Below are 15554 nucleotides of genomic sequence, written 5' to 3'. Positions count from 1 at the left end.
ATCAAGTATATTATGCTGTCAGACTGTCAGGTTATCATTACACATTGAAAAACTGCCTAATCTGATTTGTCCAAATTAACAGTCTTATAACATAACATGTTAGATAACAAGAGAACATCATAATACGTGTGAATACATGTTTTTATCTTATTTGTTGAGTTCTTTTTGTCAACGATCTTCGATTTGGAGGTCGATCGGGTTGCTGGCCACCCATGGTGGTTTAGTGAGGGTGGGAGGGAAGAAGGAAGACAAAGGAAGAGAGAGAGAGAGGTTGTCGATGACAGTATGAAAATTATTTATTTTATTTTATTTTATCTGAGGCTATATTTGAAATTTTCAGAAAGAATGACCTACAAAGTACAAACCACAAAAATTGGGTCAAAATAGAATTACTCCACTATCAAAATAAAAAATCTGCACCTCTCCTATATTTGCTTTGTTTTTGTTTTTGTTTCTGCGTATTTATTCTCAACCCAAACAGATTTTATATTCAAAATTAGCCTATTGACATCGCTTCTTTCCTCAATTATATTTTCTTTTTCAATTTTAAGTTTCTCCAGGGACCAGAGGTGCAAACCAGAATCTACGAATTCCAGAGTCCGAAACCGTACTACCCGGCTACCCCCAAAGGTACATACATTTCCACACGCACACACAAATGACAAACCCACACACTCTTGACTCTCTGGTCCTTTTTTGTACACAAGCTTCTCCACAGCCCAATAATGGAGGTCCCAATCTGAACCGATCGAGGTTATTCCCTCCCTCTGTATGAACAAACCTTTGTTCATCTTAACCCAAAACTAATGATATTAGTAGAGAACCCAAAACCTTTGAATATTAGTGTAATGCTGTAATGTTGTGATTATAATTATAACTTAACGAAGATGCCGATGCCAATATACAGTTTTCCCATTTTAGGGTTTGGGTCTTAATCTCGTTGATAGAGTGACCCTTGAGGTTCTCTTTGTTTCGACGGAAAGTGGGTTGGCAATAGTTTTCCGTATGGTTTCGCATTCATACTTTAACCTTGGGGCATTTGGACTAGGCATGTCTGAGTGAACATTTGTGTATAAATCAATGTTGATGACTTTGGATGAGTGAGGGCTGAATAGTCATCTCATATGAATTGGTTCGGTTAGAATTAAATAAGTGGGATAATGTAATTGTTATGATGGTTATAAACTTATAATGGTATGTGACTCTCCATATACTTGTGACTCTTGATCTGTGAAACCTTTATGATTGTACTGATGATGGTGTTATGAGAGAAAGATGATAGGTTTTCGAGTGGAGCTATAAATAGACATGTTCTTACTACGTGATGTGGACAACCAGATAATAGGAAGATTGGAGTTCAGAGTTTTGAGAGTTTCTTGTGCTGTTAGGAGCTCTGTACAGCCTGTGGTTGTACATCTCCACAATGTTCTACATTTTATGTGTTTTATATATATGTGTGTTGTGATATGAATATCAGTATGTGCTCCGGGATGAATGAGTAGTCATTTAACCCAGTTCTAAGGATGGTTTGTACATACGGAGTTCAGTGGAACTTTAGTGGGTTAAGGAGGTGGTACCAAGCACATGGAATTGACTCTTTCGAGGGTTCTTTCTGAGTTCTTGGCCAAGTTCATCAATCTCTGTTAACCTTGGACGCTATGCTATGTGTTTGGAATGTTAAAAAATTGATATTGGAATTTCTATATGGATTTGTTTACTATCTTTTGCTGCATTGAGTATAAGGTAGAAAGTGGCACCCACTAAAGGTGAGAAAATTTGTTACAGGGGTTGATCAGGATATTTTTGAAGAACCTTGCTAAAATGGCACCATTGAGAAGTTATAGTAGTCTTGGCAATCAGGAGAGTGATGGCAAAGCTTCTTCGCCTATGGAGGACCAGCTGCGAAAATGGAGATCATCTTTTGGCTTCTATTCTGATTCTGACATGTTGGTGTGGTTAAAAGGACTTGCACTGGACCCTTGTGACCGGAAAAATTCCCCAGATTCAGCTCGAAAATTATTGAATCAGAGTCTTAAAGTGCGGAAGCTTATGCTTCTTGGTAATGCCGTTTGTCCTCGGGTATGTTCAACACAAAAATTGTTTATTTTTGAATCATCTCATCACAATGTCTGCTTCGTGATAAATGTGTAGTTTATTTGACAAAACCATATTTGTATGAGAACAGTTGGTCCACATCCTAACAGCATACCTTTTCCCCCATTTTTTCTACAGAGTAAGCGAAAACTTGATAAGTTCCTAAAAGGTAGTAAATTCGTAGGTGCTTCTGGATTGGCTACAAATATATCTGATGGTCGTAGTGCCAAGAGAATGGTTAGAGGGAGTTCTGTCTCATGCTTAACCAGTTCAAATGGCAACAATGAAATTTGCAAACCACAGCTTGTCTGTACCTCACTCAATTCTGGAAGTTTGTTGGACTTTGAGGATGAATATCAAGGGAAGCCAGGTCATACCAATTTGATCATTCTGGATGATATGGAAAAATATGGTCCATCCTGCAAGGATAATTCTGCCCCTCCTTTAATTGATACAGATGAATCAGCCAATGGTTTGAACACATCAAGTCCGGAAAACTTGAATTTCTGTGATGCATCCATTGTGAAAGTTAAGGATTCAGCTGACAGTCCAGATTCTTTGAGTTTGGACGAGGATAGTTCTGAACTTGTACGAGCTTTGAGGTTATTGGTTTCCAGTGTTGATTATCTTCCAAGATCTATTCCTATGAAAGACATCAATGGTTCAGCTAACCATTCAGCTTCATTGAGGTCAGAGGAGCAAAATGCTAGCATTCGAGAAGCACTGAGATTACTATTTTCAGATGGTAAATGTTCGAGGGCTGTTGTTCCCATTGGGCCCCGGTTTCAGGCTGGCATTCCAGAGTGGAGAGGCCCGGTCAATGGGAAAAATATTTACAGTGGTGATGGTGATTCAGAAGTGTCAAAGTGGTTGGGCACGCGAATGTGGCCCATTGAAGAAAAACGTGCAGAAACCACTTCGAAAGCAATTGGAAAAGGGAGATCTAACTCTTGTTCTTGTGTCTCTCCAGGTTCTGTTGATTGTGTCAAACACCACATTCATGAAGCAAGTCTTCATTTGCAATCCGAAATTGGTCCTGCCTTCTGGAGTTGGAAGTTTGATGAAATGGGAGAAGTTGTCTCAAAGTCATGGACCTTGAAAGAACAACGAACCTTTGAATCTCTTGTGAAAAGGAATCCACTATCAAGTGAAGCAAGTTTTTGGAAGCTTGCCTTTAAGCGATTCCCCTCCAAGTGCCGGAAGAGTATTGTGAGGTATTACTATAATGTGTCCATCCTTCGACGTATGAGCCTCCAAACTAGATCTTCCCTTGATGAATTTGACAGTGATGAGGACTAAACAGAGGAATAAGAGAACTAGTTGTAAGAGGATGTAAAGGCTAAAGCTAGAGTTGTAGCTAAGATGTTCAAGGACATGAAACTTTGCCAGTAGAGCAGCTTGAGGTTGAGCCTGATGTAAACTTGTCCCTTTAGGTTTAGCTCGAAGACAATTTTTGAAGACTGATCTGTAGCCCTATCACATGCTTGCTGATCAGTGTTATTTTGGGTTCATTCAAAGAAAGTTTGATACTTGGGTACGTGTGTTCCTTCTTACCAATTTTTTCTACTAGTCTTTACTGTTTTCATTTGAGTCTCATATTCATTTCAGGGTTGGAATCCAAATATACAGAGAACCCAATAGAAATTAGACTTAGGTGTATTCAATTGGGATCTAATGGGGTTCAAAAGAGTTTGAAAGTTCATAAAAATTTAGGTGTATTCAATTCAGAATTTTAAAGATTTTATAGAAATCTGGTCTATTCAATTTAGACTTATATTGTTATATAGAACCTACCAAATCTAGGTGTATTAAAAAAACTCATTGATTTTGAAGGATTTATCAAGGGGTGGATTTTGGAGTAAATGGTATAAATAAGAAAGATTATGAGAATTCCAGCCTTCCCCACTTAGATTTTGGTAGATTTGGAAAGGGAATGGAATAGAATAAAAAAAAAGATGTTGTAATTCCACAACAAAGGAAATGACATTTCTCCTCCACCCACCACCCTCCCACTCCTTCACAGTGCCATGGCAGATCTACCATGACTGCTACCCCCGCCCTATCCCCTCCTCCCTTATCACCCACTCTGATTCCCCTCTTTCCCTTCACTGGGCTGACCACCACAACCAACAACACCACCTCTACTAACAGCAACATCGCCAACAACATCTTAACTGCTTTGACCTTTTGTTGTTGAGGCCACCTCGCACCCTCCTCTCTTCTCCTTCTTAGAATATATAAACATATGTCGAAGTCTATGATGAAAGTCCAACAAACTCCATTAAGTTTTGGCATAAATTCAATTTATATACATAACTATATATGTCATTTCAACGGGGTCCATGAACTTTAAAATATTTCAAATATACACCTGATTATTATCTAAATTGAAAAATGGACTTCCGTCCATCAATTTGTTGAGATATCAGTTAAATGACAGCTTGACTTTTGCTGACGGAGATTAATTGGCGACGTGGTGCCAACTCAGCATACCTTTCCTGCCAAATGAGCGACACATGTCCACCTGACACGGGCCCACACACCCATCACCTCTTTCCCACTCGTTGAATGCTCTCCTAACCATTTAGTCTCCCAAAAATATCACGTTTTTCCCCAAATTCAAATATAAATCTCTCACCTATGTTCGACGAGTGAGAAAAAGATGATGAGTTTGTGGGCCCGTGTCAGCGGTTAGGTGGACATGTGTCACTGTGTCGCTCATTTGGCGGGAAAAGTTTGTTGAGATGGCGCTACATCGCCAAGTAATCCCGGTCAGCAAAAGTCAAATCGGCATTTAACTGATCTCTCAACGAATCAATGGACGAAAGTTCATTTTTCAATTTAGATAGTAGATTGGGTGTATATTTGAAATATTTTAAAGTTCGTGGATCCCCTTGAAATAACATATATAATTATGTGTCTAAATTGAATTTATGCCTTAAGTTTTTTATAGAAATTTGTGAAAATCTTTGTAGATTTTATGGAAGTCAATAAAAATTCATAAAATCATTACTTTAAAGAGCAAATGACAACAATGGTGCTCGAACTTTACCCTAGTATCACTTTGGTCCATGAACTTATTTTTTGAATTTTATAGTCCGTGAACTTTCACCTATGTATCACTCAAGTCCATTTCGTTAATTTCATCAACTTTTTTTCGTTAATTTTAGTTACGTATCAAGCATGTGAGCCACTTTTGGAAGGTAAATATGGTAGCCCACCTCATTTTTCTTTCCCAAGGTGATACACGTGATTAAAATTGACGAAAAAATATAGATGAAATTGACGGAATAAACTAAAGTGATACACACAAGTGAAATTTCATGGACTATAGAATTCAAAAAACAAGTTCATGGACTAAAGTGATACTCGAGGTAAAGTTTAAGAACCATTACTATAAGTCTCTCTTACTTTAAAATCCATTAAAATCCCACCTTAGATTCATTCAGGGAGTGTTTCTCTCTTAATGGACAAATTTTGAGCACTTATTACACTCAACGGTTAGATATAATAAAATGATTTATTAATTTAAGCACTTACCAATTTAATCCAAGAGTGATTATATATCCTTCTTCATGGTTGCTCAAAATTTGTCTATTTTTTTGACCAACTTTATTATTTTAGTATTCTCCTCCAAAAGAGACTAAAATCAATGGTGATTATACCTGTTTAGCTTTGTGTTATTGTTGATTAGTAACATCTGAAAATTATGTCAAATGATAGTCATGTAAATAACTTTTTGTTATAACTAGGGAGGCCTAATAACTTATACATTAATTTTCTAATGTGGGACAACACTCTACATTCTCAATCAAACCTATGTCAGCCTTGAGAATGTGTTTGGTAATAAAAGTAAAAGTTGAAGTGTCTCACAATTCTAGGTCACTCAGTACAGTTTTGAAAAACAACTATCCACATATTTTTCAAAACTGTTGTGAATGAAAGTTGTGTGCCTCATTAATAAAAATTTTGAGTTACCCAATACATTCTCAATTTTTATTCAAAATGACATAGGGTTATCGCTCATTTCAAATACTTTCAGCATCATGTTTATTTTAGTAATTATACACAGCCACAACAATTTACATTAAAGTTTACAAAAACCTTGATTTTGAACTCAACACTTTTGAAAACATAGTTTACCAAACACTTAACTGTTTTACTTTACAACTGACTTTACTTAACAGCTGTTTTACTTTACAGTTATTTTTTCTCACAGCAATACCAAAACTAAGCTTTAGATAGATGACCAAAAGTTCTATTTAGATTAGAGTTAGTACCTCAAAAAGAATATTCATATGTCACATTGGGGGTGTATTCAATTAGGATTTTAAATGACTTTCGTGGAATTAAGAAGTCTTGTGGTATTCAATAAAGACTTTTAAAAAGTCTATAAATGTCTGGTAGTATTCAATTAAGACTTTTAAAGAGTCTATAAAAGTGGAGGAGTATTCAATTATGACTTTTAAAGAGTCAATAAAAGTTATGTGGTATTCAAAAAGTCATTGACTTATATGGAATTTAAAAAATCATACACTTTTATAGATTTTGCAGTGTAAATTGTGTTATATCAAAGTTAATAATTCCTTAACCTTCACTCTGTAGATTTCAATGGATTTCAAATATTAAATCCAATACAAAAAGTGGTATAAAAATTATTTAAAAATCAAACAAATTTGTATTTTATTTTTTCAGAAATAAAATTACCAAACAGTAACAGTATTCCGCATCATTATTGATTTTTTTTTTCTTCCTCCCTCTCCCTTGGTGCATCACTGCAGCCCTCGATCTCTTGGGTTTATGGGCCATATGGGCAATAGCTTTCCCTTCCTCCCTACCTCTATGAAATATGTAAGAAAGTAGAAATCAACTTCTAAGGTTTGTCGATGAAAAGGGAGGTTTGTGGGTGCAAGGTTTCATGCACTTCAACTGCATTATGGTCTTGATCGATCATTGATATATGGCCTCCATTGAATCAATGATGATTGCAACTCCAATACTATATATATTATAGGGTAAATTACAATTATATACCTTAACTATACACCACTTTTCAACTTGGTACCTTAAGTTTAAAACGTTGCATTAAGGTACCTCAGTTAGGTACTTCCGTTAGTCTGACTGTCAAGAAGGTCGTTATCTGATGACACGGCACACGTGGACCCCACCACTAAAAGGCTTAATTTCAATTTAGTACCTCAATTTTACCATGTTTTCAAGTTCATACCTCAAGTTCAAAAACTTGCAAATACATAAATATTTTCCAGTTTTTATCTCAACTTCACCCCAACTTTTGACCTATCAAATTTTTACAAAAATCAACAATCTTATACTCATTTTGAAGCTATGAATATACTCTTTATAACCATATAAAAATAATTAAAAATGAGTTATGAAACACGAGATAAGTGGTCACAAATTAGGCTACCTGAACTAATTGCAGATTTTCCAAATTTCACCAAACTTCAATTTCCTTCAAATTCATCACCCAAAATTAGTTTCATAGGTTACTAAAACATGTGTATATCTTTTAAATCAATCATCCAACCTCAAACCAACCTAGAAATCAAGAACATAAACCCTCATTTTGATTTTGATTTCTTAGTTTTGGGGTTTATGTTCTTGATGGAAATTTTGATTTATAGGTTGGTTTGAGGTTGGATGAGTGATTTGAAAGCTATACACATGTTCTAGTAACATAACAAACTGATTTGGGGTGATGAATGTGAAGGAAATTGAAGTTGGGTGAAATTTGGAAATTAAATTTGCAATTTGTTTGAAAAATTTGGCAGTTTCAGGTAGTCTATTTTGTGACCAATTATTTCGGGTTTCATTGCTCATTTTTGCATTATTTTTATTTGGTTGTAAAGAGGAGATTTATTGCTTCAAAATCAGTATAAAATTGATGATTTTGGTGGAGATTTGATAGGTCAAAAGTTGAAGTGAAATTGAGATAAAAACTAGAAAACATTTATTTATTTGCAATTTTTTGAACTTCAGGTATGAACTTGAAAAACATGGTAAAGTTGAGGTACTAAATTGAAATTAAGCCTTTTAGTAGTGGGGTCCGCATGTGTCACGTCATCAGATAATAGTGTTTTTGACGGTCAAACTAACGGAAGTACCTAACTAACACAGTTTCGTAGTTGGGATACCTTGAACCCTAAACTATTCAACTAAGCGAAAGGAAAATAACCTATTGCTTTTTTGTTTGATGCAGTTTGCTCAAAAGAAAAAAGTGATGATTTGTTTTAATAAATTATTTTAGTTATAATAAAATTGAAAAAAGTCTATGAATTGACCAACAAAAACAAAGGTCTATAAAATTCTGCAATAGTCTTTCATTTAACTCTACAAAACTCTATAGAATTATGGAAAAGTCTATATCGAGTTTATGAAAGTCTATCAACTGTATCAAAGTCAATAACTTTTAAAAATTCTATAAAAGTTCAATAAAATCCTAATTTAATATACCCCAAGTGTGAAGCATAGTGATCTCATAAGAAAACATGAGATTATGCGACACGATAAATCAAACAAGCAAACCTTGGTGCAAATTTAGTTTGATTGGTTGAGCTGCTAGGTTCACAAAATCGTATCTCTATTGGCCAAGGGACAAATTCCACTCCCATTTCGATTCACAACCCCGCCAACCTGGCTTGAAGAAAGAAAAAGAAAGAGAGATAAAGAGAGAGGGGGAGGGGTGGGAGAGAAGGAGGAGGGGGTGGCCAAAGAAGTTGTTGGAAAGAGGGGAAAAGGTGGGGATGGGGTGGAGGCTGGTTTTTTATTTAGATTGTTTTTTTCATTTATTGAAGGAGAGAGAAAGAAGATCTTTATTTTGACAAAAATGTCATTCTTAAAGAAGTTATAGGCGCTGCATATGCTCAAATTTAACAGAAACTTGAGCAAATTTGACAGTAGGGACTACATTGATGTGCAATAACAAAAATGAGGACCACTTTGAGTGATTTTGAAGTTCAAGGACCACATTGATAATCAAGTAATAATTCAAGGACCATTGGTGATTAAAAGCCCTTCAAATAATATCAGTTAAATGAGTTTGTCGTCAGATTGAGTTATCTATGTTTGACATCAACCCAACATGTTTATTATTTGTTTGATAAATTGTGTTATATACGAGTTCATGTCAAGCATTGATCAACCCAAACCACATAACCTCATATTAAATTTAAGTCAGTGTTACAAATAATCACTCTTAGTGTATCTTATAAGTTTTATGTTTCAAATTTTAGGGACACAATCTTTTGATTTGACATTCCTTAAAGTGTTGGTGCACCCTCACACGCCCATTCACCCATTAGAATGATCATCAAAGATCAACAGTTTTCACATAATAAAACCAGCAAGGCTTAAAATGCAATGCATTCATACTTCTGCAGTTCTGCTATCATTAAAGAATCGCTTATAAATATGACTTAGGATAACAACAAAAGACAAGGAAATGGCAGTTCCTATTGACTTCACGAGTACCATCTTATACATGTAAACTCTCATCACATTCTGGCAAAAGAAGATGCATAACTAAAAAACCAAGTCTTGCCAAATAAACAAACCTCGAGGTTGAGGAGCAGAGACAGGAGCCTATAACAGTTGACAAATAAGTTCACCATTACCTTAAACAAATCATTATCCATATATGCACCCACTTCCCCATTGAGGCTAATGCTAATGGGTGTTTACTTGAGACATGCCATTGGATTATGAGCCTTTTTTTTTCTCTCTTTTTCTTTCTTTAATCTCCTCCATGAAAGAGCATGTTAGGATGTTTTCATGGTTACTTTTTGACTTTTGGAGGCAAAATAGTTGATCATGGAGCTTTTACCTAGACAAAAATAAGAGAAAGAATAGTCTCAAAGTTCTAGTGAATCAAAACATGTTGATTGGTTTGAATGATTCCTTCAACATGTTGGTGGCCCCATATGGGAGAAACTAATGAGAATATATCTCAAGTTTTGACGATGGGATTTGGGTCTCTCTGTTCTAAGATCTTCTTTAATTTGTGAATTTTGTGGTCAAACTTCATTTTGACAGGCTCACTATAATTGACAACGGTTTTATAGGCTTTTATGTTTCCTTTATTTCTCAAGCTCACTTTTCACTTTATAATTTGGTCAATATGACATATAAAGAAAAAGAAGATGACTAATGAAGTTACATGAACATATGTTGTTATTCCCTTCAAAACCATATAAAGAAAGGTCCCTGTAAGAAATTAAAATGTTTTCTTCCTTTTTATTTTTATTTTCTCTTGGAATCCTTTTATTGGCATATATATTGCATCCAAAAGTTTGATGGGTGTGGAATGCTCTGCTGAATAGAGTACAATTAAGGAAAGTCAAAAAATGGAAAATAAGAAAAGGTCTTTAATTTTTTGAAGGATTGTGTGAGTGTCTTTGATCAATCTAAAAATGTTTTAAACATTTTTATATTTACTTTAAGACATATATATTTTACATTTCGCTAATAATAATTTTGATTTCAATTGTTTTTAGTATTATGTTTTCGAATGAAGGAGGAAGCATTTGCCACCGAAATAGCCATAATAAATTCACCGTCCTGCTGTAATAGCACCAAAAAAAGACTCAGAGTTGAAACTTGAAACATAATAAGTCAACAAGTGGCTGCCAATCAATCATTTCATTTTACTCTACATTTACAAATTCATGTAATTACCATAAACTTATCCACCCTTGAATCATAAATAACTTCCAATTCCAAGCTCTTTTCGGCAATTTTAATATATTTAACCAAAACCGGTTATGAGGGGTTTATACTCATTACAGAAAGTTTTACTCTTGATTTATTGATTGTCTGTTACTGCATTCACAGACACTGCTTTCATTCTCACACTCCTTAAATAAGTCACTATATCCTGCTAAATTTCATCATCTAAAACCTTCCGGCAAAACCCAATTGGCTTCAAATTTGAGTTAGCTAAGTGAAAGGAGTGAAGTAAGTGCAAGCTCAAAGAAACAATAGCAGCAAGGATTCTGCGGAAGGCAAATGATTTGCAATACATGCAGACAGCAACCAACATTTGAGCAGTCAAGGTCCAACTTTAAAGCCAACAAAAGAGCAGCATTGGGCTCTTTCTTTTCAGAGTGGGGTCAAGGTGAGGCTCACTGTGCAGTGATGGTCTTCCACATTCCATCTGAAAGCAACAGCCATGACATATTGCAATTGCAGTAAGTGATGTTCAATGGGGACGAAGCCCTACTACTGTATGGGCCACACATGCCCAGAGTTTTGATTCCAAAGGAGAAAAAATTCAAAACCAAAGCGTATCTTACTCTATTCCATGATTGCTTGCATCAATTAGTTAAAGACAAATAGCAAAACACAGGGGGGGAATGAGTCCCTGCCCACATTATTACTGCTTTCTCGAGAATGTATAAGATGCCAAAGAATTCAGAGAAACACAACCTGGAAATTCCTCCAATCTTCACCAATGAACCAATTCTGTTTTGGTACGAGAAGAAAAAAAGCAACAAATTGGGTCCTAACTTCTAATAAGGCAAGCAGAGATTTACATATTGCATTTGTCTTGGTTTTGTTTTCTGGTCATAGAGAAAACCCAGAAAGGGATGAAAAACCCCATTAAAGTATGATTAAAGACCCCAACAAAAATGAAAGAAAACACTGAATTGTTATTTGAGTAATTGCAGAAGAAGAAGAAAAAGCATGGTAGTAGTACTCACAGGAAAAAAGGAACATATTTCAAAGTGCTTTCATTTTTATCCCACCAACCAATACCATCAAGAATGCATAGGCACGTGTGGTTTTACAACACAACAAATGCAGCAAAATGAACCAACATTAATAAACCAAAGAACACCACCACCTTATGAACTCATATTCATTGATTATGATCAGTACAACCGCAGAACGCTTCTGGCAATGGAATGGGCATGGTTGGACCTGCTCTTCCCAGCTCCACTGGCACTCCTCCAGCTGCTCCTCAATGGGGTCAAGTAGAACCTCAAAAGTCCATTATCAATGTTGTTTGGCGAATACCGCGCACTCCGATTCCGCTCCAACACCAAGTTCTCATCTTTCTTCTTCCTTCCATTCCCATTCCCAATCCCACTCCCAATCCCATTTGCCTCAACAACACTACTAGTGCTCTTCCTCATGCTCCCAAAAGACCCACCACCAAAACCATGCCCATTCCTCCAACTAGCACTGCTATTGCTCCTTGCAAGCTTGGGATTGAAACCCTTGGCCTCCCCATTCCGCTCTCCGCCGCCGCCTCGGAGCTCCGGCCAAGACTCCGAAAAAGACCTCTCCACCCCATTTGGCCTACTACTACTATACCTATCCTCATCCTCATCTTTGTTCCCACTTCTCCTGTGTATGAAACTCCAAATGTTCCACGCCTTGCTCCACCGCCGAGACTTTTTACACCCCTTCCTCTCTCCGTTGACCACTGACCCCGCTGCCGAATCGCCGCCACCAAACGCCATTTCAAAAGTCTCGGAGCAGTCGTCGCGCAGAGAATTGGAGTTGGAATATTCCCTCAAATCTCTATCGGGACCCACCAGCTTGGTGGTGGGTCCGGGGAAGTAATCAGCCGTCGTCGTCGGCGACACCTTCGCATTCGAAACCGACGACGACTTCATTTCGTCAATCTCCGCCACCACCGCCGCCGCAGTCTTCCTGATGGAGTTGGACCGGTCAAGGCTCTTCCGCCGCCTGGACGACGAGTCCAAATAGTAGTCCCGGGTCTGGGCCGACCCTCCCGGAACCACCGTCTCCTCCTCATGGATTGAATTCATGGGTGGCTCCTCAACCGGAATTTGAGCATCACACCTCGGAATATGGACCACCGGAGCGTCCTCCACCACCGACAGCATAGTGGGCATTCTCGGAAAAGTCCTTCCGATGAGGTACCCGTCCCAGGAAGCCCGGGGCTCGTCGAAGGAGTATCTCGGGTCATCGAACGATATCCGACCCGCATCGAGAGAAAACCTCGGATCAGTGTCGCAGGAACGCCGACCGAAGCCGTAGTCGGCGATCTCCGACTGGGTTTCTCTGAACTGTCGGCCAATCGGCTTCTCGACCGGCAATGTCGCCGATCCGCCGCCGTTTCGCCGCTTCTTGAGCTTCTGCTTCTGTCTCCACTTCTGCAATTTCTTGCTGAACACCGAAGCTGCGGACCAGAAGCTCCCCGCAATCTCTTTCAGGTCCCTCTTCTTGGTCTGGGAATCGAGATCTATGTGGTCCTTCATGGGCTTCAAGTCTTCTTCTGGAACAATTATTAGTTCCGGTTCCGGTGGTTGCTCTTCTTCTTCTACGATTTCTTGAACTCTGTCTTCGGTCACATTTGCTGCGACATTGGGTTCCTCCAGAATCCTAATTCGGTGGTCGTCGTCGTCGTCCTCCTTGCTATCGTCGTCGTCCTTTTCCTCTTCCTCTTCCTCTTCTTCCTCCTTGGACTCGAATACCGGCCCCCGAAAGCTAGTAGAGGACCCAGCTAAGTTTCTGGTCTCGACCTCAATCTCCGGCCCAGCAGCCCAAGTGGGTTCTTTCTTGTTAGGGTTCCGGCCGTCGTCTTGGTTGAAGAGGGACCAGAGCGTGCTCCGACCCCTAACGTCGCAGGACTTCCTCTGGGGCTCAAAGACGCCAGAGAAACCCTCGTTTTTGGAGGCAGAAAAGGACTTGGTTCTTCGGAGCTCCGGGAAAAAGGAAGTGGGTCGGGATTTGTTGGAGCTATTAGAGGCCCCGCCGCCGCCAATGGGGGGCTTGAAAATGGCCTTAAGGGCAGCGGCGGCGGTGGAGGAGGTGGGGGGTTTGCGAGAAGAGGAAGAGGTAGCGGAAGAAGTAGAAGGGTCCAAAACGGCAAGTCGTTCGCAGAGGCATGAGGGGCAGAAGCCGGTGAAATGCTCGTCCGGGTGGCGGTCGCAGGAAGTGGAGGGTCGGTGGGGCTGAGGCGGCTGTGGCGGTTGTAGTGGCGGTGGCGGTGGTACTTCTATGCTGCTGGGATTCATAACCGGTGGTGCTGGTTTGTGTTGCCCACTCTGCTGCTGCTGCTCATGTTATGAGAGTAGTGAGAGTGAGAGAGAGAGAGAGAGTAAGAGAGAGAGAGTGTGTGGACTATGAAAGAAACAACTGTTTGCTTCCAACGGACAGTATGAGAGGGAGAGAGAGAGAGAGAGAGAGAAAAATGAAGGTGAAAATAAATGAAATGAAAATATTTGAGTAATAGAATTAGCTTAGCTAGCTACTATTTGCTATGGCCCCACTCACCATCTCTCTCTCAATTGTGTTGCTTTGCTTTAGCCTTTACTTGTTCTTGTCTTTCTTTTTCTCTGCGGGCACTCGCTGGTGAAAAGACAATTTTCTGCCTACTGCGCCTACTGAATCCTTAATCGAGGTCAGTAATAGGCCTCTAGACCCTGTTTGGATGTTTAACTTGTTTTGGATGTGGGACATGTATGGGACTACGGTTTCCATACGCCAATCTAAATTTCCACATTCTTTAATTATTTCCAAGACCATTTTTAATATTAATTTTCTTCTCAAATCTATTAATAAATTATTGAGCTCAAATTTGGTATTCAACAAATAAGATCCAATTAAGATATTTTAGACTACATTCTTATTCTTACTAGTTTGTAATTATTAGTTTTACATTGTTGTAAACTTGGACAGCAAAAACCCAGTTGGCATTCCAGCAAAAAAAAAATTTGACACAAATCACTTCTTAGGTGGATTAGCTAGCACTTGCCATTTAGCAAGCATGGGGGAGTTTGCTTAGCAAAACAATGGAGGATGAGGTGCCCAAATTATCTGGCTAGCTTTTTTGCTTTTATTTTTTTATTTTATAGCTAACAAATTCTTTTTAATTTCTCTGTTACATTTTTTGGTTTGGGAGGGTGCTTTGGATTTTCAAAGATTCCTGTCGAGAGAGAAAAAGCAAAAGCAATCACGCCATCACTTATGGGGGGTTTGGGGGGAAGAGGAGGTGTAATTCTCTGATCTGCTGTTTCTCTCTCTTTCTCACATTTCGCTTTCTCTCTCTCTCTTTCTCTCTCTCTTTCTCTCTTTCTTTCTTTTCTCCCTTTTCCTTTTTCCTGTTTTGGGCTTCTTTTTGTTTTTCGGCTTTCTTTTTTCCCAGCTCCCAAACACCTTCCATCGTATTCGCTGTTTAATGTATGCCATGCCAACTGCCTTCTCACTTAGATTTATTTTGTACCCAACAAAACAAAATGATGGGTGGTAAATTGGGTGCACTCTCAAACTCTACACCTAAAACCCTGCTCTCATTTCTGTCACACACCACTCAGACTCAGACACTCTCAGCTGCAAGCACCAATTAACAAATGTCCAAACGGGGCCATTCTAGTCTAGCATTCAGAAGTGACGTCGTATTATGGTGTGAAATGTGAATGACCCTTTGAGGGTTTGCCCAAAATCAAAACTTTCTCTTTATTCCTCAG

The 15554-nt window shown here is 38.4% G+C and overlaps 2 protein-coding genes across 2 annotated transcripts; one reads left to right on the top strand and one right to left on the bottom strand.

Annotated features, from left to right (window-relative positions):
* The first annotated feature begins 497 nt into the window (after positions 1-497).
* Positions 498-3625, top strand: LOC147281492 (uncharacterized). The gene is made up of 3 exons (XM_086249233.1): positions 498-630; positions 1786-2079; positions 2233-3625. Exons 2-3 carry the CDS (start codon positions 1822-1824, stop codon positions 3391-3393), a joined length of 1419 nt encoding a protein of 472 aa, XP_086105359.1. The 5' UTR covers positions 498-630; positions 1786-1821; the 3' UTR covers positions 3394-3625.
* Positions 3626-11851: 8226 nt separating this feature from the next.
* Positions 11852-14236, bottom strand: LOC147281491 (protein OCTOPUS-like). The gene has a single exon (XM_086247677.1). It carries the CDS (start codon positions 14100-14102, stop codon positions 11985-11987), a length of 2118 nt encoding a protein of 705 aa, XP_086103803.1. The 5' UTR covers positions 14103-14236; the 3' UTR covers positions 11852-11984.
* Positions 14237-15554: the final 1318 nt, after the last annotated feature.

This window comes from Dryas octopetala, chromosome 6, assembly GCF_963921425.1.
Source record: "Dryas octopetala chromosome 6, drDryOcto1.1, whole genome shotgun sequence".
NCBI classification, from domain to species: Eukaryota; Viridiplantae; Streptophyta; class Magnoliopsida; order Rosales; family Rosaceae; genus Dryas; species Dryas octopetala.
The sequence above is the reverse complement of the archived record's forward strand: the minus strand, read 5'-3'. Positions and strand labels throughout refer to the sequence as shown.

What these genes read in the sequence shown, in the direction of transcription:
- LOC147281491 (XM_086247677.1), bottom strand. Translation starts at nt 14,102, where the DNA reads ATGAATCCCAGCAGCATAGAAGTACCACCGCCACCGCCACTACAACCG.
- LOC147281492 (XM_086249233.1), top strand. Translation starts at nt 1,822, where the DNA reads ATGGCACCATTGAGAAGTTATAGTAGTCTTGGCAATCAGGAGAGTGAT. An exon ending in GTAATGCCGTTTGTCCTCGG is followed by an intron (nt 2,080 to 2,232) that starts GTATGTTCAACA and finishes TTTTTTCTACAG; the next exon opens with AGTAAGCGAAAACTTGATAA.